A 23,253-nucleotide genomic window follows, 5' to 3' on the forward strand; every position below is an offset into this window, starting at 1 on the left:
TGTGTACAGGAGGTGATCCCCAACCCCCCTTCAATTTCTTTTCCCTTTTGTCATCCATCTTTGTCAAAAACAGATACACATGTGTATTCACACACATGATTCACACCTCATCCCTGATTATTATATCATCCCAGTTAAGGAAGGTAACTGAGTACATTTGCTCAAGATCTGTAGACTACTGAAAGGGCCAGTTTGCTGATTTTCAACCCCAAGATTTTTTAGACGATCCACCGGTATATTCTCGACACCATTTTAGGATTCTGTACCGTTCTGAGCCATTGCCTGCAACGACAACGGTATTATTCTACTCCAGCATCTCTCGCACCCGTTCCTCTCAGAGGGAGGGGCGCAATGCATGCTGGGTGTTGTAGGAATGTAGAATGGGCGAAACCACGAGATGTTTGTAGAACTTTCTCCACAGCTATGGCGCCAATTTCAAATTGTATTGCTTCTATCGATTACAGAGAACACCAGCTTTGACTGAGAGTGGCTTTTTCCAGGGGCCAATTGCTCCTTTAATAAAATTTTGAGGTAATTTTATTAGCTACATACTGTATATTTGAAAAATTTAGTAACCATGTACTTAATATATAGAACAAATAAAAATGTATATTTTATCATGGGTTGAATGTACTGTTTGGAGTTTGTTTTTTTTTACTATGAAACAGACTCAACTAAGTATTTCTATATAGTTAGTTTTAATCTGAGTTAATGCTGCCACTCAGTATGATTCCGGCAAATCAATACACAGCTTGTAGACCCGAAGAGCCTTTATTTAGATTTTCCCCAAGAACGTATTGAGTGAGTTACAGCTAAGATAAATAAGACTATTCAACAGAAAAAGGATAATGATGTGTCACTCTGTCCACAGGGGGCGCCAAATTAACCCAAAATGAAAGTTCCTCACTGTATCAGATAAATAACTGTAGAAATCTACCAGCTTGCTGTGTGTAAAATAGATAAAATTAGCTCCATCTTTCTTTGATATTTAACCTCCCACAGACGACTAGTGATAGTAAATGTCCAGATATTGCAATACATAACATTTTAAATGTTTTTGCTATCATGCGCTACTGCACAAAAACATAATTAGAGTTGAAGTTGGTTACAGACGATTTGCAGCCCACTCCTTGGTCAGAGTCTTCAGAAATTTGGGCAGAGGAAGAGGAGAAACACGGAGTCAGATTGCGCAACCTCGGAGCAGGTATGTGCTCTCTGACTGTCTGTTGAGAATGTACACTGCTCAAAAAAATTAAGGGTACACTTAAATCAAACATCAGATCTTGATGAACGTATAATTCAAGTGGAAAATCTTTACCGATGTACATTGTATAATTTGTTGAGAATAAAATGATGTAACAACGGTTAGTGGAAACCAAAATCATCAGCCCATTGAGGGTTGGATTCAAAATCACACCCAAAATCAAAGTAAAAAAATGAAATCAAAGACTGATCCAACTTGCGTGAATGTCATCATGGCAACTTATGATGTGACTCAGTAGTGTGTATGGCCCCCGCGAGCTCGCATGCACTCCCGACAACGTCTGGGCTACTCCTGATGAGTCGGCGGATGGTGTCCTGGGGGATCTCCTCCCAGACCTGGATCAGGGCATCAGTGAGCTCCTGGACAGTCCGGGCGGTACTTGGCGGCTTCTGATGCATTGATACCTAATGTCCCATAGGTGCTCAGTTGGATTTAGGTCAGGGGAACGAGAGGGCCAGTCAATCCAAGAACTTCCTACACACTCTGGCCACATAAGGCCAGGCATTGTCCTGCACCAGGAGGAACCCAGGGCCCACTACCACCATAAGGTCTTACAATTGCTTGGAGGATTTCATCCCGGTACCTAACAGCATGCAGGGTACCATTGGCTATGACATGGAGGTCTGTGCGATGTTAGAGGCAGCATAACGTTCACCACAGCATCTCCAGACTCTTTCACGTCTGTCACATGTGCTCAGTGTGAACCTGCTCTCATCTGTGAATAGAACGGGGCGCCAATGGTGGACCTGCCAATTCTGGTGTTCTCTGGCGAAGGCTAATGGAGCTGCACGGTGCTGGGCTGTGAGCACAGGTCCGATTAGAGGACGTCAGGCCCTCATGCCACCCTCATGGAGTCTGTTTCTGACAGTTTGGTCAGAAACATGCAAGCCAGTAGCCTGCTGGAGGTCATTTTGTAGGGCTCTGGCAGTTCTCCTCCTGTTCCTCCTCGCACAAAGTAGCAAATATCGCTCCTGCTGCTGGGTTGATGCCCTTCTACGGCCCTGTCCAGCTCTCCTCGTGTAACAACCGGTCTCCTGGTACCTCCTCCACGCTCTTGAGACTGTGCTGGGAGACATAGCAAACCGTCTTGCGACCGCACGTACGGATGTGCCGTCCTGGAGGAGCTGGACTACCTGTGCAGCCTGATTGGGCTGCAGGTACCGCCTCATGCTACCAGTAGTGACAAGGACACTAGCAGAACACAAAACTAAAGAAGAATCAGTCAGGAAGTATCAGGAGAGAGCAACTGTCTGTGGCCACCACATGCAAAACCATTCCCTTTTTGGGGTTGTCTTGGTTTTGCCTCTCCATTGCACCTGTTGTCTCTTTAATTTGCACCACAGCAGGTGAAATTGATTGCTTCCTAAATGGACAGATTGATATCCCTTAAATTTAACTGACTTGGTGTTATAATGTGACTATGAAGTGTTCCCTTAATTTTTTTGAGCAGTGTACTATACTGATCTTCAAGAAATAAATCTGCCTCCTGTCTCAAACAACTGCTGTTGTATTAAAGTTTGAAGAAAGTTGGCCTTCTGTTCCGTCAGTCTCAGTCGAGGAAAAATCAAAGCACTGTAAAACAAGAGTATAGAATATATCAAATATACACACGTATGTTATTTTACACAGTGCAATCATTCTAATATGATGAATAGCAGATGCCAAAGAAAAATTGTCTCTATTTGCCTTTGCTGTGTTCCTACACTTCCTGTGTTTTATTTTCATTCATCATTCCAAATGAATTCCTATTTTCATCTGGTTTCCATACTGAAAGAGAATGCAGGAAATCTCAGAAGGGATTACCTAATTAATCCCACTTTTCCATGTGGCTGCGCTGTACACTACAGACCTACAGCTGTAAACACATATTTAGTTTCTTACCTGAACAAAAAAATACGGACGGATTGCTAACAAAAAAAAAAAACTTAAACTCCACTTTACTGTTAAAAGCTGGATTAGGGACCTTGGAAAAACAGAGAGAGGAAGCCAGAATGTGTCCAACTAGAAAAACTTTAAAGCTGCTCCTTCAAATCTTGCACTGCTGACCTCACAGTGCAGGACGAGTCCAAGAGAGAGGGTTAGGGAGAGGAGCGCAGCACATCATTGTCATTGTTAACCTTAGCAAACTACCCTTCTCTGTTATTCTTGTGCAACTAGCCTGTTAGCTTTAGCTTGAGGTGACCTCGCTCATGGGCAAAGAGAGCATGGCCATAAAATTCAGTTCTTCATCTAAGGCATGGTTGACAGGTACTTATTCTTTGCAGAATGACCAGAAGCCAACTCTTCATTAAATATATTCACCCAAGAAGAAAACTTTCTGTGGCAAAGCTCTGACCAACATTCAGATTGTCTTGTTGGTTGCTCATATGCATGAGTACTCAAGCTGCATTATAGAAGGGAGGTCTAGAACAATGTCAAACATTTGATCAGGGACTGCACATATTTTCCCTGTAGTCCTCACAACAGTGGACATAATTTATGGCCCTTCATCATTTGTACACAGAGTAATAGAGTGTCTAGTTATAGAAACAAAGACACAATTAGTGTCTGATCTGATTCCTCCTCTGGCCTTATTTGCACTCTGACGCAGAAGCTTTACTGTGCATAGAGTGCACCGCCACTGCCCTCTTGTGGTGAAAGCAGTTCATATCAATGTCAGCGAAGACAGTATTACAGTACACACAGGAGGGTCATTATGATGTCAAACCATATGAAAATAGCAGATTCCGAATATCAAGAACTACATGGACAAAGACCTTTATTGTTGCTATTAAGCTCATATTACTAGGGTATGATTATGGGAAGGCAGCACCCTTGCAAGCGGGTCAGATATACACTTTGTCACTATGTAAATATGCACTGGTTCACTCGTCTCCAAAAGGCACATTATTTTTTTTGTACCAGCTACATAAAAATGCTATTTGGGAACAGCTGTAAATCAATGTAACCGCTCTATATCTATTTTTTTTTACCTATTAAAGTACTTTTTGCAAGTCTTAAAATCAAAATCATACATGCCTCACTCTGCTGAGCTTTTTAAAGCAGAACAATTTTTCTTTATAAGACTTTGGATTTCCTCCTCAAAGCTTTACATGAGTGGTCCAGCGGTGTGAACTCAGCTTTCAGAGACAGCACATAACAAATCACAGTGAACATGATGACAACTTTTTACTTACACTAGTTACATTCATGACAAAGTTAGGCAGGCATACATTTATATGGGAAACTTCAAAAAATGATTAATTTGATTTTAAATAAATGATTTCAATAAATAAAAAATGAAATTCAATCAATCATTGAAGTCTTAAAAAAACAATCAACTATAATATACAAAATAATTCCAATCAAAGTCAATCAAAGATTTCAAACAAGATTTCAAATAAATCAAATCAATCCATCAATCAATCAAGGCTGCTGGTACATAAACATAACATGCAAAAAAGGATTAATTTTTAAATAAATAATTTAAATTAATTAAAACTCATTTAAATTCAATCTATCAATAAAGCAAAAGAAATAAAAACAAACAATGAACAACTATTGGTCAAACTGTGGCACTAAACAATCAAAGTCAGCCTGTTCATGCTGCTTTTTGCTGATCTGAGGCCAAACATACTCAGGGTTCCCACTCTTTTTAAGAAATAATTATCCAGGACCTTTCCAGGAGTTTTCGGGACAGCACTTGCTCTCAAACGGTCATATCATTTACCGGTAGGCCTAATACTGACACATTTAACCCCAGTTTTATTCCTCCTTTTTTTTGATGATGCAGGGTTCATGATGAAGTGTCTCAAGCCCCTTTTACACTGCCAGTTCAAGGCGGGATTATTACACCTGTCATGTTCTGTCTTCTGTGTAAAACGCACGGAGGCGCAATGAAGTCGTTCATTAAGTCTACATCTATCCAAGTTACATCTGAAAGGCCATAGCAATGTATTGAAAAAAAAAAAAAAGTTTTTCAGTTGGTTAGAAAGCGTCTAAAGGCGGCGATCTTACACCCGTCGCAGGACTCGATTGTGAATGTGACAGCTCTGGGAGCTCTGACTGGAGTTGAAGTGGCAAACTTGTGCTGAGCGTGGGGCTAAATTAAATTTAAATTTTCCAGGACAACATGAAATTATTTCCAGGAAATTCGGTCATTTTAATCAATTTCCAGGTGTTTCCAGGACTGGAAAACTAGTCTCTAAATTTCCAGATTTTCTAGGTTTTCCAGGTTTTCCAGGACGCGTGGGAACCCTGATACTTGGTCTTCAGCTCCTGTCTGGACCTGCCTCTGTGTCCATTCTGTGCCTCATCGGCTAATATTAACGTGGATCTCCTCACTCTCTCCACCAACCTCTGCAGTCCGATCTCTGAAAAACATTTCAATATAAATGAGAATTTTCTAATTTTCCTTCTCCAAGTAAATAATTACAGTTATATCTGAGTAGAAACTTCTGCTGCTTCTTTCAACTGACTCTCTGCAAGTTGCTACTAGATACAATGTTCCTTGTTCATTTCTTCATGTATTGGTATTAAACGATTTGAACTGGGGTGATGTATACAGTGGCCCACAGGGTCATACGCACTATAAGAGCAAAAAAGGTTTAGGGAAACGGGCTGCAACTTGATAAACGAAGCCACTTTCATTTAAAAATCCCAAACAAACTCTGAGCATTAAGTAGTTCATTCCCTTCATTCTGCTAAGTTGTCATGTGACCTCAGAGCTGGCTGACATGTCTTAGTCCTGGCCTTCCAAAGACAAAGAAAAAGTGCAATGCTGAAAAACCTTTAGCTCGATGTGAACGCATCATGTTTGGTTGGATTCACGCAGGTCACATTTTCAGGTCTGAAAATCCAGAATTTTGGATTCATCTGAAAAAATCACATCCCTGCTAAAGGCCTCGAGACTTCTGCTGAGATGACTGGATATGCAGCGTTTTCCCTTTTCATGTATTTTCTGGGTTTGTGTGTTTATGACTGTTTATTTATTGAATTTGTTTTTTCACTTCAATTGTTGTATCTGCTTTAGGTTTTTATATGCGTTTAAGAATTGGAATTCATTCAGAATTTTTGCAGCCCAGTTCTCCACATGGAAATCTTTTGGGCAGTTGTAGCATGTTTGCCCATGTCTGCCATTTTAGATGCTACCTTTAATGCTGTACTGTGATTTACTAATACTGTGATTTACCTTGCCATGTGCAGTTTACGTTCATCCATTTCCTCCAGTTCTTTTTTTGAAATACACTCAACGACTGCCGCCCCGATGCATTCTCTCAGGACGTTGACAGGAGAGCAGAGGAGATCTCTGAAAACCATAAACCACAGAGCTTAGGGAACGTGCTACTTCACACTGTGCTGTTTGACATCAGGTGTGGTGGTCTCTTCCAAACACAGGTTAAACTTCCAGCATCCAATGTACGATTACCAAGAGGCAGATGCCGCTTGCAGGAATCCCAAGAACTATAAGAGCAAAGATGGTGGTGACCGATGCTGTCCCTGAGAGGCCTGACTCTCCTAAGCTCAACGCCATGACTGTCACACTGTGGAGGGAACACCAGAGTCACGTCAGAGTGTGTCTTTTTTTATTCGTCAGCACCTGAAGGTCTCATATTGTATACTATTTTACATGCATCATTTTAACATTACTACTTAGACTAAAATCTGTGTGCTATATGCTTAATATTTACCCTGGTATAAATAATAAGGAAAAAAAAGAGTGAGTGAGAAAACACTAAACTCATGACTTACCAGAGCGTAAGTAACTGGCTCCAGTTCAGGTTGATGTGGCTGAGTTAGGCGATGAAAACAGCTGCAACCACTTCATACAGGGCTGTTCCATCCTGCTTCACATTGGAGCCAATTGGGAACACGAAGCGAGCGATTCTTCTGTCCATGTTGTGCACGTCCTCACAACAGTGTAATGACAGCGGGGTCGCAGAGCTTGGATATATATAGTAAAAAGGCAGATATACTCACCGCGGTAGCAGTCACTCAGTCATCTAGCTGTGAACCAAGAAAAAGCCCGCGAAGTGTCGTCACTAGGTGTCGCACTACGCATATCTACACTTCAGCCATGGCGCACCATACTGAGCCACAATGAGACGGAGGCTGTATGGCCACACAGCCATGATGGGTGAGCGTGACCTGACATGCGTTGTCAGGTAATGAATTATGGGATGCAAGTCACCCCTCCGATGGGTCACTACATTTTTCATAGCACCTCCCCTTGCCGCCTACAAAATTGATTTACTTGGCGTTTCCGTGCCGTAATTTGGTTCGGTATCCAGTTTTAACAGTACATCCAGATTCAGGCAGGAAAAGTCAGCAGGTCTCGACAACAACTGTATGAACTGTATTTTGTAATATTATTGTAATTTGAATAGAAACACTTCTGTTCTTAGTTCCGAAAACATTGCATTGAATTACTTGTATCTTCATGTCCACTTCCTCTAAAGGCAAGTTAACTTCTAGCATACATTAGCTTTGAACATATCAGTAGCATTTTCCTAGCTAACGCTAACGTCAATTTAAGCTAGCAACAGATTGACCAAATTTGAATAGACGGACTTTAGATTTAGATTGTTTTTTGTCTGGTTTCTGATCTTTTAGTGTTTCTTAACTTAAAAAAAGCCATATTAGCATTCACTACATCAAGAATACAAAGCATCAGTTCAAGTGATATTGTAAAGGCCATGTCAAAGAGCCGAATAACCTTAAATCGAAGCATCCACTAGCTGTATTTGAATAACGTGAGGTTGCAAAGGCTTGGGACGTTAAAAAAAATCTCCTCTGTTCTGTTTGTTATTGTGTATAGGTAGCACTTCAGCTATACTTTGGCCGCTATGTTTACTGCTGTGAGTTGTATGCTGTCAAAGCTGGTTTCCCCATTGTGGAGGACAGTGGAGGTGGACGGGGAAGACATTTTCACCGGTGCAAGGGGTAAATGCGTTAGCTAAGTTATTTTGTATTGCTAGTTGACGTTAAAAGTCCAAAAGCACTACGAAAAACAGTGATTGTTTTAATCGATATCTCTTTTGCTGGACAGGCATGGAGGACATTCGCCACCTGCGGGGTAGTGTGGTAACCCAGCTGTGCCTCGGCTATGGCTTGATAGACGATTCAGTCTACTTCACAAGTGAAGAGGTGTTGGGTGGGGTGCCACTGAAAGAAGGGGACCTGGTTAACTTTTTAGCAGTAAGAGATGGCGCCCAAAGCGGATGGAAAGCTGTAAGGGTGAGTGTCCCCTGTGTGTAGCGAGAATTTGAAGTCAATATAGTGTTTTTAATTTTTAGAAAATAATTTCATACATCCTCCATCATCTAAAAGTCAATGTAGTCTGAGTGGTTACAGAGTCCTATCACATACTTCTGTGTATTTTCCCTCTACTTACAGCACTTGTGTAAGGAAAATGGCTTTATCATGATGAGCATTGTGAGAAATGCACCACTTAATTCTGTCATCTAGGTAGAGAAGAATGCAGATGATTGGGAGGATGGAGGAAGAACCTCCCTAGAAAGTGACAGTATGCAGCTGCGGCCTCTCATTGGCACAGTCACATCATTTGATGGGGATGGCGGCCACATAAACCAGACCACATACTTCCCACGCGACAGTCTTTGGGAAGGTACTGCTAAATGCAAAATGCAAAAGCCTCTTGAACTCATGCTCAGATGCACCGTCTCAGATCTTAAGCACTTTGATTAAACAGACACCTATATTTTTAATGTTAATGTTTGGTTTTAGTTTACACAAACTAACAGCCACACCAACATCACTTAGCACTTGGCTGCCGGCTGATGTTTACTTTCCTGACCACTGGCACATCTGTATATTTTCCCTCCTTTTTTAAGGTTATAACCCAATGAAAGGAGACTGGGTTCAAGCTAAATATTTTGTAAATCCTACCCAGTGGACCACCCAGGCTCATTCTGTGGCCCCTTTACGCTACTGCCGCCTAGACCAGGTAATTGCGTCACTGAAAGTTTGTGGCTATACCAACTTATTACAATTTGTTTCTTTTTTGTTAGAGCTTCAGTTGCAATTGTAAAAGGCGTTGCAATTAAGGTGTTGGTGACTTTTTGAATTCCTCTCCCATCCTCTGAATGACTTCCAGGTGCGTGTGACCAGCGTGTATGGTAACAATGGAGTTGTGGAAGACAGTGTGTTCTTCAGCCTGGACTCTCTGCTGCTGCCTGCCCACTATCAGCCTTTGCTAGGTCACCTGGTCAACCTGGTGATGGTGGAGAGCAGTCAATCCATCTACAGTTGGAGGGCTTTGTGCATGGCACCCTGCCTTCAGAGGTATTCACCAATGTCTTTGGACTTAAAACTTTTACATTCATGCAACTATTTTATATATTGACTTTGGTGGGCGACAGCCATAAAAGGAGATGTTGAGAGATGAGATGTTGAAGTATTAGGGTCACTATTTTTGCTGAATAAAGGACTGAATAAATGAATAATTTAAAAAAGCTCTTTATCATCAGAAGTGTACAAGTATTTTACACGTTTGGATACATGTTGATGTGTTGTGATACAAATCAGTTATATAACTGCATTTTTTGTTCTTGTTGCAGTTCAAAGGTATCTGCTACACCCCTCCAAGAGGCTAAACTCCAGAGCATTTTGGAAAACAAAGGCGGGCTGGAAGTAACAGACTATGGACAGTTTGGGGATCTGATGATCGGGGAGGAACGAGAGCTGGTGCTGTGGATACAGTGAGTGACCAAAAAAAGGAAATAAATGTTCACATTTCAAGTATAAAAGCAAATTATTTTAGAAGTAAAAAGCCTCTGTTAAATGTAAGTAAAGTCCATCAGTAGCACAACATACTGTTTAATCCTCATCTTTCTCTTATAACAGAAATAAAGGTAAAGACACCCACAGGCTGAAGTGCTGCGACTTTGCTGGCTGGGACTCAAAAGAACAATTTACCCTCGTTACTGTCGAAGGGTCCAAAAAACAAATCAATGGTGAAAAAGAGGTAGAGAAAGGAATTGGTGAGGTGATAAAGGACACTCTCCATTCCCCTGGTGTAAGGAGTGAGGAAAGAGAAGTGGATATTACACCAGGAGAGAGGCTGTCAGTGGCAGTAGCCTGCCATGCAAAGTAAGTTGTTGTAACGTTTTTTAGCTGCAAGAGTGTTAATAACATACGTGAATGTATAATCAACTTCATTCCATGTATGTAAATTGTCAGGAGCCTGGGGAGCTGTGCTGAGCTGCTGTTGCTGCACTTTTCCCATTTCACCATCGGGAGGCGCCTGGAGGTCACAGTGGGCAGTGAAGAGGAGAGCCTGCTGCAGCCCTCTGTGCCCTACAGTCCTGGTGATGCACGCCAGGTCTCAACAATGCCTACTCACGTGATCACGGTTTCTGCTCCCAAAGACCCACCAAGGTACCAAAACAACTGCTTCCCTTGCTGCCTGAGGAAGGGTGCCAAGCTTGAAATATGTTGCCAGTATATCTTAACGCTACTGTTATACTTGCCACGTACTCTATGTGCTTATACACTCACCGGCCACTTCATTAGGTACACCTGAAAAATCAAATGCAGTTCAATACAACAGCGCTGCCATGGAGCCAGAGTATTAGAAACACCTCGCTCTTTGTTCTCTCTCAAGGGCACTAAAACTTTATTTATTTTTCATTCACATATATTAATGTACTTTTTTTTTTTACAAAGTTTAGTTTTTTGATTACCAGTGGACATTTATTAAATAGATATATTTTTTGTAAATCTAAAAGAAGTGTACTGCAGACAGAATGTAGATCTAGTTGCAGATAAATGCAGACAACAGAGTTAAATAAATGTTCATTCAAGTTCAGCAATTTTGTGTCTCATTTTTTATTATTATTAAATTGTTGTATTTTATCAGATGCAAAAATAAGCAACAACATGATAACGGCCTCATATATTGGCCATCGGCCGCCCTGCTCTCTAAATATTGGCATCAGGGAGCTTCGAATCATGTTTTCAATTTGTCAGTTTACCCAAAAGTGAAATAATGAAATCCTGACCCTTTTTTGTTTTCCATGTTCTAGATAGAATTGGACAATTTGAAGAATGGATCAATATACAAGCTGCAACTTCACTTAAATATGAATTATTTTTTTGTCTTTGTTCATGTCATAGTTAATTTCTGTCATCAATATTGTCAACAAAAGCTGATATTGAATACAAAATGAGTTGTATTTGTCACATCTTGTTACAAATGGACTGTAGGCTTACTAAGCGTCGGCTTCCCAACTTCCTACAAAACTATCCAGTGCCCCAGGCTCTCAGAGACTGTGTGGAGGCACAGAGTGACGTGCTGGTGACTCAGCCCTGCCTGGGAGAGGTGAGCGTGACGATGATTAAGCTTAGCTGGTTGTGTTAAATAACTTCATAAAATTGTTAGATTAGAGTTGGATTAGTGCCACCTGCACAATAAATGGTTTTATTGATGGTGCATTAATGCGCTTTAGATAATGAAGATCAATTTCTTTTGCTTTCTTGAGTCAGCATCCAAACACAGGAGTGAAACGCAGAACTTTAACAAGCAGGGAGATGTATGATACTTACTAATCCTTCTTGCCGGGTCTGTTTTCTTAGGTGCTTTCACCATCCAACATGCATTCACGTTTCTCAACGCTCCTTTGGTTGGAAGAGCTGCATGCAGAAAGGGAGGTTAGAGAGTTCAATATCAACGGGGCGCTTCTCAGGAAAGGAGCGGTCTACCTGCACCTAGAGGTCCTGGGCTTGGCTGAAGGCAGACCCAGTCTCTCCATAGGTGAGGAGGCCTTTCATTGTCTCATGTTTGCTTGAAGGATTGTGAAGGTGTTTTTATGAGTTGTTTTTGACAGGAGTTTGCTCTGCAGGTGACAGAATAGTATTGAAGAAACCACGAAGTGACGGTGTGGTAATGGAGTATGTTAGCTTTGTCACAGAGGTACGAAGATATTTGACACTCTGATGCATCTTTTATGTTCTGTGTAATTAAACATAAATGCGCTCTTAAGCTCCCTCATAGCTTTAATAACATGCTTTGTTTGGAATCAAAGATCAACAATGAAGAAGTGAGTTTAAGAGTGAACTCAGAGTTCCAGCGGAGCTACCTCGGCGAGCCGCTTGATGTTGAGTTCTCTTTCAACAGGTAATAAAGATGTTTGCAATTTCAGATTTCACTCAGACATAATGTTTCATAGTTGTAATATAAGTTTTTTGACTGCTTGCATTGCTAGATTGACCATGAGGCGATGTCACAAGGCACTTGACCAGACTAAACAGTTTGGTGAAAGTAAGTTGCTTTTCTCTAAGTCTTTGCAGCATACAGTATGCTTCCTAGTAATTGAGAAAGGATATATATAATTTCATTTAAAAAAGTTTAAAAATCTTGTTGCATAATAAAAGAGTTTAAACTGTAAAGTATTGCATCTTATTTAAAAACCATCCTTTCGTTGGAGGACACATATTGACACTGCCACGACTTTGGCTCCAGAGGGTGCTGTTTGCTCTTTATCCCATCCTCTCTGATGTTATAGTCAGAGATAAACAAGGTAGAATAACAACCAGGGATTCATTTAATATCACATTTTTCTACTCCAGCTGTGTCTGCCTGCTCCGATACATAAAATCATTTTCACAACCAAACATTTCATTTTTTGTCTTTATAGCTCGGCGTTATCAAGTAGACACACCTCAATTTTAAATTTGTTTTAATGAAGCTTGCTTGCTTTTGAACAAGACCCTTCAGATTTTAATTTATTGCTGAGAGATGCAACACAATCATCAAAGGAGAAGTTTGGTATTTTTAAACCTGGGTCCTATTTTTGCAAATTTGGGTCTCGAAATGACTCGTATGAACAAAAACTTTTGGAATCGGTCCAATAGATGTTGTCCGCTGTAGCCGCGATACGGCCGCAACGGCTGCAACATAATCCCCTGGGGCAACTGCTCCCAATCAAAGTACGTCCACTAAAAGTGCTTGTTTTTGTCACTGACAGGCTCAGATTGCTACTCCAGGTGTCCGACAATATTCTGGAAATGATCCCTACAAAGTCGCTTGCAAAATAGTCCTTTGTTTAAAGAGTAAGTCTCTTTTTGTGTAACCAGAAACAGAAGTCTCACTCAAGGAGAAGTCTCGCTCTGAAATCTCTAGGACGGTGGAAATGTGAGTTAGAGTTGGAGAGAGGATTTGTTTACGTAGAGGACTGCCAGCGAGAATATATTTCAAAAGCCATGGCTGAATATTTACCCGATTGACGATGAAGATGAGGCATTTGAACTGCCGTCCTCTTCAGGTAAAATCTCACCACCCCCGAGATTTCAGAGGGAGACTTCTCCTTGGATTATGTTGCAGCCATTTCAGCCGTATTGCGGCTACGTTGGAGGCCATCTACTGAACCGGTGCCAAAAGTTTTTGTTCCTACGAGTCACTCCGAAATTTGTGAAAATCGGGGCCCAGGTTTAAAAATACCAAACGTCTCTCTTAATGATTATTCTCGTTTAAAGATTGTCTAGAATGTTTTCATTGCTGTATTTCTACATTTTTGGGCAGTTCTCTTTCCCTCTAGTGTGACTCTTCAGACCCCTCAGTGGTCAGGGAAGTGGGCCGAGGAGCCAGACCAAAACGAAACAATGGAGGACGATGAGGTGAAAAAGAAAAGACCCTAAAATACATTTATGTCTTTAAGTCTAATTTTGATTAACATACTTGTCTCTAAACACCAGGCTCCAGTTCTAGAAAATGGAAATGTGTTTTCTATTGACGTGAAGTCAAAGAGCACACAGACCAAAGGTACAGCTTTTATTTCTTTGTTTTTTGTGTTGCTTTTTCATATGTGACAACATCTGAAACATGATGACTAATTTAAAATCCTTCTAGACGGTAGACTGCCATCCAAACCCATCCCCAGCGAAGGGCAGTTCTTTAACCCGGACCTGAACCCCCCGCAGAGAGAAGCGGTGAAGAGGATCCTGGTGGGAGAGTGTCGACCCACTCCCTATGTGCTGTTTGGACCTCCAGGCACCGGAAAGACCATCACCCTCATAGAGGCCATACTACAGGTACATATGAAGTCAAACTCAAAATAAAATCAATACAGACAGAAAATACTTCCATCTGCTTGTCCGTGCATCGTTCTCTCTGCCTGTCTGTCAACCTTTGTCCCATTCTGGCCCCGTTCTTGTGTGACTTCATGAAATGTTTCCACCTCCAGGTTTACCACTTTGTACCCAGTAGTCGAGTACTCGTATGTACTCCTTCCAACAGTGCTGCTGACCTCATCTGCATCCGCCTGCATGACAGTGGCTTCCTGCATGCTGCAAGTATGGCCCGTGTGAACGCATCGTGTAGGCAGGAGGAGGTACTGAATAGCATCAGGCCGCACCAAACAGCTCATTACAGGTGTATGATGAAAGAAAAATATACATGCTCCTGTGTGCAATACTGATGCCATCGCCACCAGGTTGGGCAGTACAGTTGCGAGTAATCCTTTTAAATGATGAATGCTGTGAATTCATTTTCTTTCTGTGTACATGCTTTGTTGATATGACCTTTTTTTTCCTTTTTGTAGTCCATCCCGGAAGTGCTGACACAGTACTCACAAGCTGGAGAAGACATCCGTTGTGCGTCTTTTCACAGGATTGTGGTCAGCACCTGCTCCAGCGCTGGCATGTTCCCTAAAATTGGACTACAGTAAGGCCTGGGTTGTCAGCAGTTTAAATGGGTAGCTCTTGTCCTCGTTTATGTCTCCTATTTGCAGCTCAGTTTACTTTCTGTGAATTTCCTTTCTTCTCTACAGAGTGGGACATTTTACCCACTTGTTTCTGGATGAAGCCGGCCAGGCTACCGAACCTGAGTCCCTGATTCCCATGAGTCTTGTGTCAGAGAGAGATGGACAGGTCAGCACAGATGCACGCAGTGATTAACCTCAAACCTCAAAGGTTCTGTGCTGTTCTGCCTTGTGTGCAGGCATGTCACACTTCGGTAATCGAAGTAATTCGGACCAGCTATTTGGATGCAAAAGAAAAGTTTTATATTTGCCATAACAGTCAAATTCTGTTTGTTTTCATGCCACTCACTTTTATCATGATTTCTGCACAGACTTGCTGCAGGATATACCAGATATTCACAACTGAGACATCACTTTTTCAGTGTTTTTTTCTGAATTATTAATCTCTTATTAATAATTAATCACTTGCCTGAACTTATTAATTAATAATGACTTTATTTTCCCCCTTGCCTGCTTAGATTGTGTTGGCCGGAGATCCCCGTCAGTTGGGTCCAGTGGTGAAGTCCAAGCTGGCCACTGCCTTCGGTCTGGGGGTGTCTTTGTTGGAGAGGCTGATGGCCAACACATTGTACACTAGACACAGCTGGGGATACAACCCTAATCTGGTTGGTGCACTTCATACAAAAATGCATTGTGTTTTGATCTATTTCAAGTTGTCCTTTGCAAAGAAGAACTTGGCATGCATAAAGATAAGCAAAATATTCCACATGCTGTCTATGTTCTCTGCTATATGGCAACTGATAAGTTTATTTACCTTTCTTTTATGAAAGAAAGAGTCTGTAGGCAGGGATGTGAATTTCCAGGACGGCAAGTGTTCTGGTTTTTGTTTGTACTATGCTTGTAGTCCAAGTAATATTGACCAATCACGTATCAGCAGGCTGCAGCGTATGCAGGGAAAAACAGTGCGTGTGGAGAGCAAAAGCAGACAGAACGTAATGCGCCATAATGACATCCCAACTCCCATCAGCGTCATCTGTAATCTCTACAAACTGACATCTGCATGCTAACCGCTAACAATCCGTTCTAGATCTAAAATTTAACTTGAGATAAATTCCCTGACGCTGTGTCATGAAAGTTGTTCAGCGTTCAGATTTCCCGACTTCCTCGAATGCATCACAAATGATTGATCCGACCTCTGTTCAACAAACAAGCATTTTAAAAGTCGTTTTCTTGACCTGACAAAGCTTCATTTTTACTTTTTACCAATCTGCATCATGATGTGGAAATTTCGGCAAAAGTAAGACCTGTCATTAAAGTAAATCACAAGAAAACTTATCGCTAACCGCTGGCTACATGCCCCGGCATGTTCACCGTTGTCCCCAGAGGATATATCATTGTCAGACTATAGCTGATGGGATCCAAGATTGAAGTGCTATTATTGATACCAGTCAGTTGCCATTGTAAAACCATAAGCCCAAATACCATGTGTAATAATGATTAAGAAGCAGTTTTACTACTACAGGTGACAAAGCTGATCTACAACTACCGATCTCACGAGGCTCTGCTCATGCTGCCCTCCAAGCTCTTCTACCAGGACGAGCTGTGCGTTAAAGCTCCCAGGGACATCGTAGACTCTCTCTGCCAGTGGAAAACCCTCCCCAAAAAAGGCTTCCCACTCCTCCTCCATGGAGTTAGGGTGAGTCAAGAATTATATGGTTACACTTTTGCAAGGCTGACCCACAATGGAATGAGACCCATCCCTACAATGAATATGCACCATACTGAGTTTGTGTCAGTGCATGTAAAAAAGTAGTCTTTATAAGGGTTATTATTATGTCAAGTTGAATTACTGAGATATTATTGATTCCATGTATTTTCTCTCCTCTTAGGCCACAGAAATGAGGGAAGGTAACAATCCATCCTGGTTCAACCCAGTGGAGGCTGTTCAGGTCATGATCTACTGCTGCCAGCTCGCCAAGAGGCTCTACAATCCTGTGAAGGCCACTGACATTGGCATTATTGCCCCGTACAGGAAACAAGTAAGACTGCACAGTTTATCAGTGAAATGTGTCTTGTTCTTTCTGAGGAGTATGATCTAATTTTCCTTTTTCATCTTAATAAAGAAAAGATCTTCACTGTCATTATATATTGCCTGTATGCTGTTACCTGATAGTGTCCTTGTGTTTCAACTATTACTCTTCAGTGCGAGAAGATTAGAGTGCTGTTGGCTAAGGAAGGCCTGTCTGACGTCAAAGTTGGCTCTGTGGAGGAGTTCCAAGGACAAGAGTACCTGGTCATCATCTTGTCTACGGTAGGCAGAAAACTGGGTGATAGAAGTGCGTTTGTTTCTATAATTTAAAAAAATAGTTTTTGAGCACCACCATGTGGTCAGTTAAAGTAGTTTCAGTTTCTCAGCTGACACATGATTTAGACAAAAGCGCTGTCAGTGAGGTGCTGGATCCTGAAAAATACGTTTTTTGAACTAATAACTAATTAAACATGTTAAAGTTAATGCAAAAAACACACAAACCCTGAAGTCATTTAATTTCACAACAGGGTTTGAGAAATGAAATGACCTCTGGTTCTCAACCTTTTTTCCTTGGAGCCCCCTCTGCCCCCTCGTTCGCAGAGGTGTGGACCAAAAATATCAAAATTTTAATTGTTGAACAGGCTTTTGATTATCAAGTAAGTGCTTTGTTAATTATTTTATTTAACATGTGCAAATCTAATCGTGACAATCTTAGTGCAGACAAAGCCTTGCGCACCCCCAGCTATCTTTGGCGCCCCCCTGAGGGAGGCCCAGACCACATGTTGGGAACCACTGTTCAGGAGCAGTAGTTCTCAACTGGTCTAAACTCAGGACCCACCACCACCTCCTTCAAGACAAATTGCGACCCAAATTTCTGAATTTCTTCAACCACTTGAAAGAATTTAATGAAAAATGGTGTAGTATGGACCTGAGATGGAACAAAACATCACAAAACACAACAGTATAATAGTCAACCAAAATGATCAGCAAGAGTGCGTTAACAGGAAAATATTTCCTCTAAAACTCATTCAAGTTAAAGTGTTTTTTCAATGGAAATAAACTAAAAAGTGCTTCATAAATGCAACTACTTTCAGGCTCATCACGTTTCAAGAATGTAGATGTAACTGTCGCTGGGATTACCCAATCAGTGGATACATGGAGGGTGAATAAACTACACTACTACTGCACGCAGGTGCATATGAATGTCATATGAAATCCATGTCCTTCAAAATAAAAGCGCAGCATATATCCGTGACCCACCAGTTGAGAACCACGGTTCTAGAGTATCCCACAGTGCCTTGTGATGTTTCAGCTTGTTGATTTTGCAATCACCAACTCTTGTGCCTGCTGCGTGCTGACTGTGGAGGTAAAGAGGCAAAGCAGCTCTCATTGCTGTTCTGTGATCTTATTTTTCCAATTGATGTGTGAGCAAAATGTTCAAAACTGATCCCTAGCATTTATAAACAGGAATGCAATGGGACTCGGACTAAAATAGTTCCTGTTTACTTAATTAACACTATTTGTTCATATGAAGATGGTGAGATGAATGAATGCTGTTTCACAATCAGGTTTAGCAACAACGTTTATCGTAGCAAAAGAAAGAGATAAAGATCAACTTAATATGCTGCAACAATAGCGTTTTATGTTGAGGTTAAACTTACATCGTCTCTGACTTCTGTAGGTGACTGCTGCTATGAAAGCAAAACACGAGCGGCTCTAAACTCTGAGATTTCTAGCGTAACTTTTCGCTTAAGCTATGTAATCAGATAACTTAACCACGACTGGACTGTTGCCTCGCAAAATACAACCATTTTCTGCTGACTTCCGACTTTGTGTATATCTACATATTACCGCAGACCATTTTAAATGTATCTTTATGTTTGCACTGGTTGTGCAACCAGTAAAATAAGAGATGCTTTTGCGGCATGTGTGATCAATCAAGTCAAAGACCATTTGCTGTAGCGTTGCGTGGCATTCATGAAAGGTATTCAAAACACCCAAAGGGGAGTGATACCAGGGTTCCCACGCGTCCTGGAAAACCTGGAAAATGATTGACCAATTTTCCAGTCATGGAAAACATATGGAAAATGAGAAAAAAGGTCAAATGTCCTGGAAACGGTTACGTTTTCCTGGAAAATTATTTATCCTCCTCCTGCCTTGTGAGCGAATGCAAACGGGTTAAAAGTTATGCGCATGCATGTCTGTTGTCACCTTTTTCTGGGCAACATTAAGGCACAGCGCTTCTCTGCTTCTAGGTGGCGCAGCGCCCCACGTGACGCTACCAGTCAATCAAATTTGCATTTCCGCTTAGAGCAGTTCTGCAACCCAGTGCTTCCAATTGACTTTGTCGCTAGATTTAGCGACTTTTCAGACCCCATTAAGGACTTAGCGCCTAGAGACAAAACTAGCGACTGTATGTTGAAAAGTTTCGCTAGTATTGGTCTGCGAGTGTGAGCTTTTTCTCTCCTGCGGCCACAGGCTCCTCTCTGTCCTCCGTTGAGTGACAGGCAGAGGAGCCGAGGAGGGTTATAGTGGGCGTGTCGTTCAGAACACTTCCAAAGAATGAGGGGGACAGGGGAATGTATTAGAGTATGACGTGATAACTTGTCTCTGTAGCGGCTGAAATTTCCTGGAAAAGTCCTGGAAAATAATTTCAGGGAAAGAGTGGGAACCCTGGATACACATAGTAGAAAGTCCCAGTGAAGTTATACTCTATACTCTTGTTCAATCAAATTACTTTGTCGGAACTTCCTGTTGGATATTACGGCATATTTTCTCCTTGGTAGACTTTACATACAGGGTGAACCTTGGGAAACAGCTCACTTTGCACCGCCAAAAACATCCAGGAAACATTTTACACTTTATTATGGTGGAAAGAAGGTGACAAAAAGCGTTGAGCCCTTTTTTGTTCATTAGCTTTAAACCAGATGTTGTTAGCTTGCAAATAGCCCCTTGATATCACTGTTTGTATTGAAAAGGAAGTGCTCGATAAACAGTAGTTTTTGTGACTCGTACAATGTGTCAGAGACTGGGTAAAGAAGTATGATTTGAAGCGTATTCTCCTATATTTTTTAGAATTCAATCAGCACAAAATTTCACTTTGAGGCTGTAATAAAGACGTCAACATAACACTTGTACTAAAATAAAGAGGATGTTGCATTGTGGTTTTTCTTCCTTAAAATAAAGTAGATGGAGTCATAACCTGTTGAGCAATTCCTCAGTAATTTTCATTCTCTTGAAATATAGGTGCGCTCTAATGAGTCGGTACAGAGTGCTGATTTGCAGAGTGTGCTCGGCTTTCTGTCAAACCCCAAACGCTTCAACGTGGCCGTCACTCGTTCCAAAGCCCTGCTCTTAATTGTCGGGAACCCCCACGTTCTCATCAGGGTGAGCTATAAAACACTCTATGTGATCCTTTCTTTTATTACAGAATGTGTTTTTGTGAATAGTGTGTTAAACATCCAGCCTTTTATATGTCTTTATTTCTATCCAGGATCCATGCTTCAGGACTCTGCTGCAGTACTGTTTCATCAACGGAGCATATCTGGGCTGTGACCCCCCTCCCTCCCTAAGAGACACTGAAATGTATGTATACTGCCATCGTCTTTATTCATAATGTTTATTTACATTTATTAGGTGCTTCCACACAATCTAATACCCCATTCCCAGTGAAATTAGCACGTTTACGCTGCTTTTTCAGACCTGGGAAGACCTGCTAATAATCCTGTCGGTCTCTTTTATGCTGCGTCATCGTCTGACGTCACAAACGCGCCTGAAACAGGGTTGGTAAACTGAAGATGTTACAGTGGTTAGGTCTTTATTGTATCTATTACTCATTCAATGTGTTTATTGAACTCTGTGCTGACAAATTTGGGACGATGTTCGAGCGCTGCTCGGACGGAGACGGGCTCAGATGACAAGGAGTCGCAGAAGTTACAGGCGGAGCACAGCATCGCGCCGGAGAGGGGGTACACATTAGCTAACGACACGGGTTTTGTGTTCACATCAATGCCAATCGGAGCCGAGGCGATAATTACCTGCGTCTACTGCAGAGTCATTTGACCCGGGTCTGAAAGCCAATCGTGCCTTTCCCACAAAGCAAAAAAATGTTAGCGGGTGTGAGCGGGCTTTTTGACCAGTGGGAAAGCGGCTTAATACAATTCAAGACGTGTGTTTACACGCTTTGCACAAGCATTTATTTAGCATCGTTTTTAACGCGACTGATTTAAAGGCAGAACATTAACAGTCCTATTTTAAGCATCTTTTTGCCAGTTGTGAACCCACTTTTTTTCTCCAGCAGAGTTGCAAAGGAGCAAAGGAGCGCATGACAGGACGATGCACTCATAGATGGTGGACCTCGGCTCCATCAACCAGACTGTCTGATCGTGTTCTAAGTTGTGTTTTTTCCCCTTACACCTTTTCTTCACTGTTTGCAAAGCGAGCTGCTGCTGTCTCGTTCAGTGTTAACTCAAATAAAGGTATAAAGAGGGACGTTTGTAGTTTCTGTGAAAACCAAATGCATTTCTGTTCAGTTGTAGAAATAAAGACGACTCTTGTGTACACTGCACAATAAAGTCTGTATCCTGTGATTATTAAGCTGATGTGCTTGACTGTGCATAAGATTTTTTTAATGAAGCTGTCACAGATTATGGGTAAATTATTGTTAACTGCGTCATAGCAGCTCTACTGTAATGATCTGCCAAGGCTGCACAATAATGCTACTGGAATGATTTGAATGTCATTGGCCTGATTTTAACAGTAGAATATTTCCAGTGCTTTGCTCTGAGAATGTAAAAGTAAAGTTTTAACTGCACTCGTCTGCTGCAGCTTATTGATTTGATCCACAGATGTCTGTAGTTTGCGGGGGGGCGAGTTGTCTGCTCACCTCGGCGTGGCAGCGTCTGCCCAGAAGGCCCGGAGACTGGATGTGACAATTGAGTGCTACTGACAGTCTGCACAGGGACTGTCAGTCCCACTGGAGCCCAGCAGGATGGGGGGGGGGGGGAGAGAAAAGAGGGGGGGGTTCAGTCTCTTTAGTTAATGGGTCTCTTATGTGCAGGGAGGAGACAGCTTTTATCTGAGTTCACTGTGTTGCGAGGGGAGGCGAGCTCAGACACCCTGTCCCACCACGCCTGTCTTTGATGTGTGTCTCAGGTGCTTGTTCCACCGTCCTCCTCTCTCTGTGTGTGGACTGCACTGCGGAGGAAAATATTACCCAAATAGAAAATGCATTATGATATTAAACGATTTTGGAAAATAACTTCACAACTTATAAACTGACATCGTTCCTCGACATCGAGGCAGCATGACTTCAGCTTACAAGGTCTTTAGGTGACGGTACACATACAAGGAATTTGTTTTGGTGCAGAACAATTAACACAGAACTAGAATAAAAGCTTTTATTTTAACATCTAATTAAAACCTCTGAATCAGACTTTACCCACATATCCCAGCTGAACTATTGCTGTAGTCAAGAGGTAGTTGTTTCATTATTACCTAATGAGCAGCTGTAACAATACAGTGCTTTTTGAAATGTACACATTCACTGGGCAATGTAAGAAAACTACTTAAACTAAGGTTATGTACAAAATGCCATATTTATTTGTAACATTTTCTTTTCTTTATTTAAGCAGAACAAATATCTGTTTTATCGTCGGAAACAGCAACTGTCTGCCAATTATGCCAATTATATCGTGTATCCCTAATAAAGACCACAGGTAATAAGAACAAGTAAATAAACAGGCAGCGATGGCATGAAGCTGAATGTCAGTCACTGCCAGAATATTCCTTAATCAACTAAAAAATCTAGACTTCCCACCGATAAAAAAAGTAATATTTTCGACCTGTGTATATCATGAAAGTCATGTTAAGAAGAAAAAAAAGTAGACCTATGTTTTAATGAGTTTCGTGTGGTTGAAAAAATCAAATACTAGCTAAAGCAGACCTGCTGAAGGTCCAATTCAATTTCAAATATAAAAACCGACGTGTGTAAAATTCTATTTTAGGGTGGTTTTCCCTTTTAAGTACAGATCCTGTTGCCAGCAATCAGGTGAAAAAAAACCCAGAAAATACAAAAACTATGGTGAAAATAATGTTATATTTTGGTTCAGTGTACAGCAAGAGGCCGTTTTTCTATCTGTCTTAGGATGAATGTCAACTATGAATGAGTATCTATCTTGCATAGATTGGGTGTTGGAGTTGAGTTGGACAGACAGGTGCCCAACTGTTCAGCTCATACTCTCGCCTTCTCATTAACTGAGGCA

General features: G+C 41.5%; 1 protein-coding gene across 1 annotated transcript; it reads left to right on the plus strand.

The window, feature by feature from the left end:
- The first annotated feature begins 8,088 nt into the window (after positions 1-8,088).
- Positions 8,089-21,318, plus strand: mov10l1 (Mov10 like RNA helicase 1). The gene is made up of 26 exons (XM_069686033.1): positions 8,089-8,185; positions 8,292-8,479; positions 8,711-8,870; positions 9,097-9,209; positions 9,360-9,547; positions 9,823-9,963; positions 10,109-10,354; positions 10,445-10,642; positions 11,471-11,585; positions 11,840-12,017; positions 12,106-12,176; positions 12,289-12,380; positions 12,469-12,524; positions 13,785-13,879; positions 13,958-14,024; positions 14,112-14,293; positions 14,446-14,592; positions 14,803-14,924; positions 15,031-15,130; positions 15,480-15,626; positions 16,484-16,657; positions 16,851-17,000; positions 17,165-17,272; positions 20,237-20,377; positions 20,484-20,575; positions 21,291-21,318. The coding sequence occupies exons 1-26, from the start codon at positions 8,089-8,091 to the stop codon at positions 21,316-21,318; spliced, it is 3,396 nt and encodes a 1,131-aa protein (XP_069542134.1).
- Positions 21,319-23,253: the final 1,935 nt, after the last annotated feature.

The sequence above is a fragment of the Semicossyphus pulcher genome, unplaced genomic scaffold, assembly GCF_022749685.1.
Source record: "Semicossyphus pulcher isolate SPU_LCO1_2020_fin unplaced genomic scaffold, fSemPul1.0.p SCAF_8, whole genome shotgun sequence".
In the NCBI taxonomy this organism is placed as follows: domain Eukaryota; kingdom Metazoa; phylum Chordata; class Actinopteri; order Labriformes; family Labridae; genus Semicossyphus; species Semicossyphus pulcher.

Excerpts from the sequence above, each read along its gene's own strand:
- mov10l1 (XM_069686033.1), top strand. The coding sequence starts at position 8,089 with ATGTTTACTGCTGTGAGTTGTATGCTGTCAAAGCTGGTTTCCCCATTG. Across the intron at positions 11,586-11,839 it reads CTCAGCCCTGCCTGGGAGAG|GTGCTTTCACCATCCAACAT; the intron begins GTGAGCGTGACG and ends CTGTTTTCTTAG. Across the intron at positions 20,576-21,290 it reads TCCCTAAGAGACACTGAAAT|AGTTGCAAAGGAGCAAAGGA; the intron begins GTATGTATACTG and ends TTTCTCCAGCAG.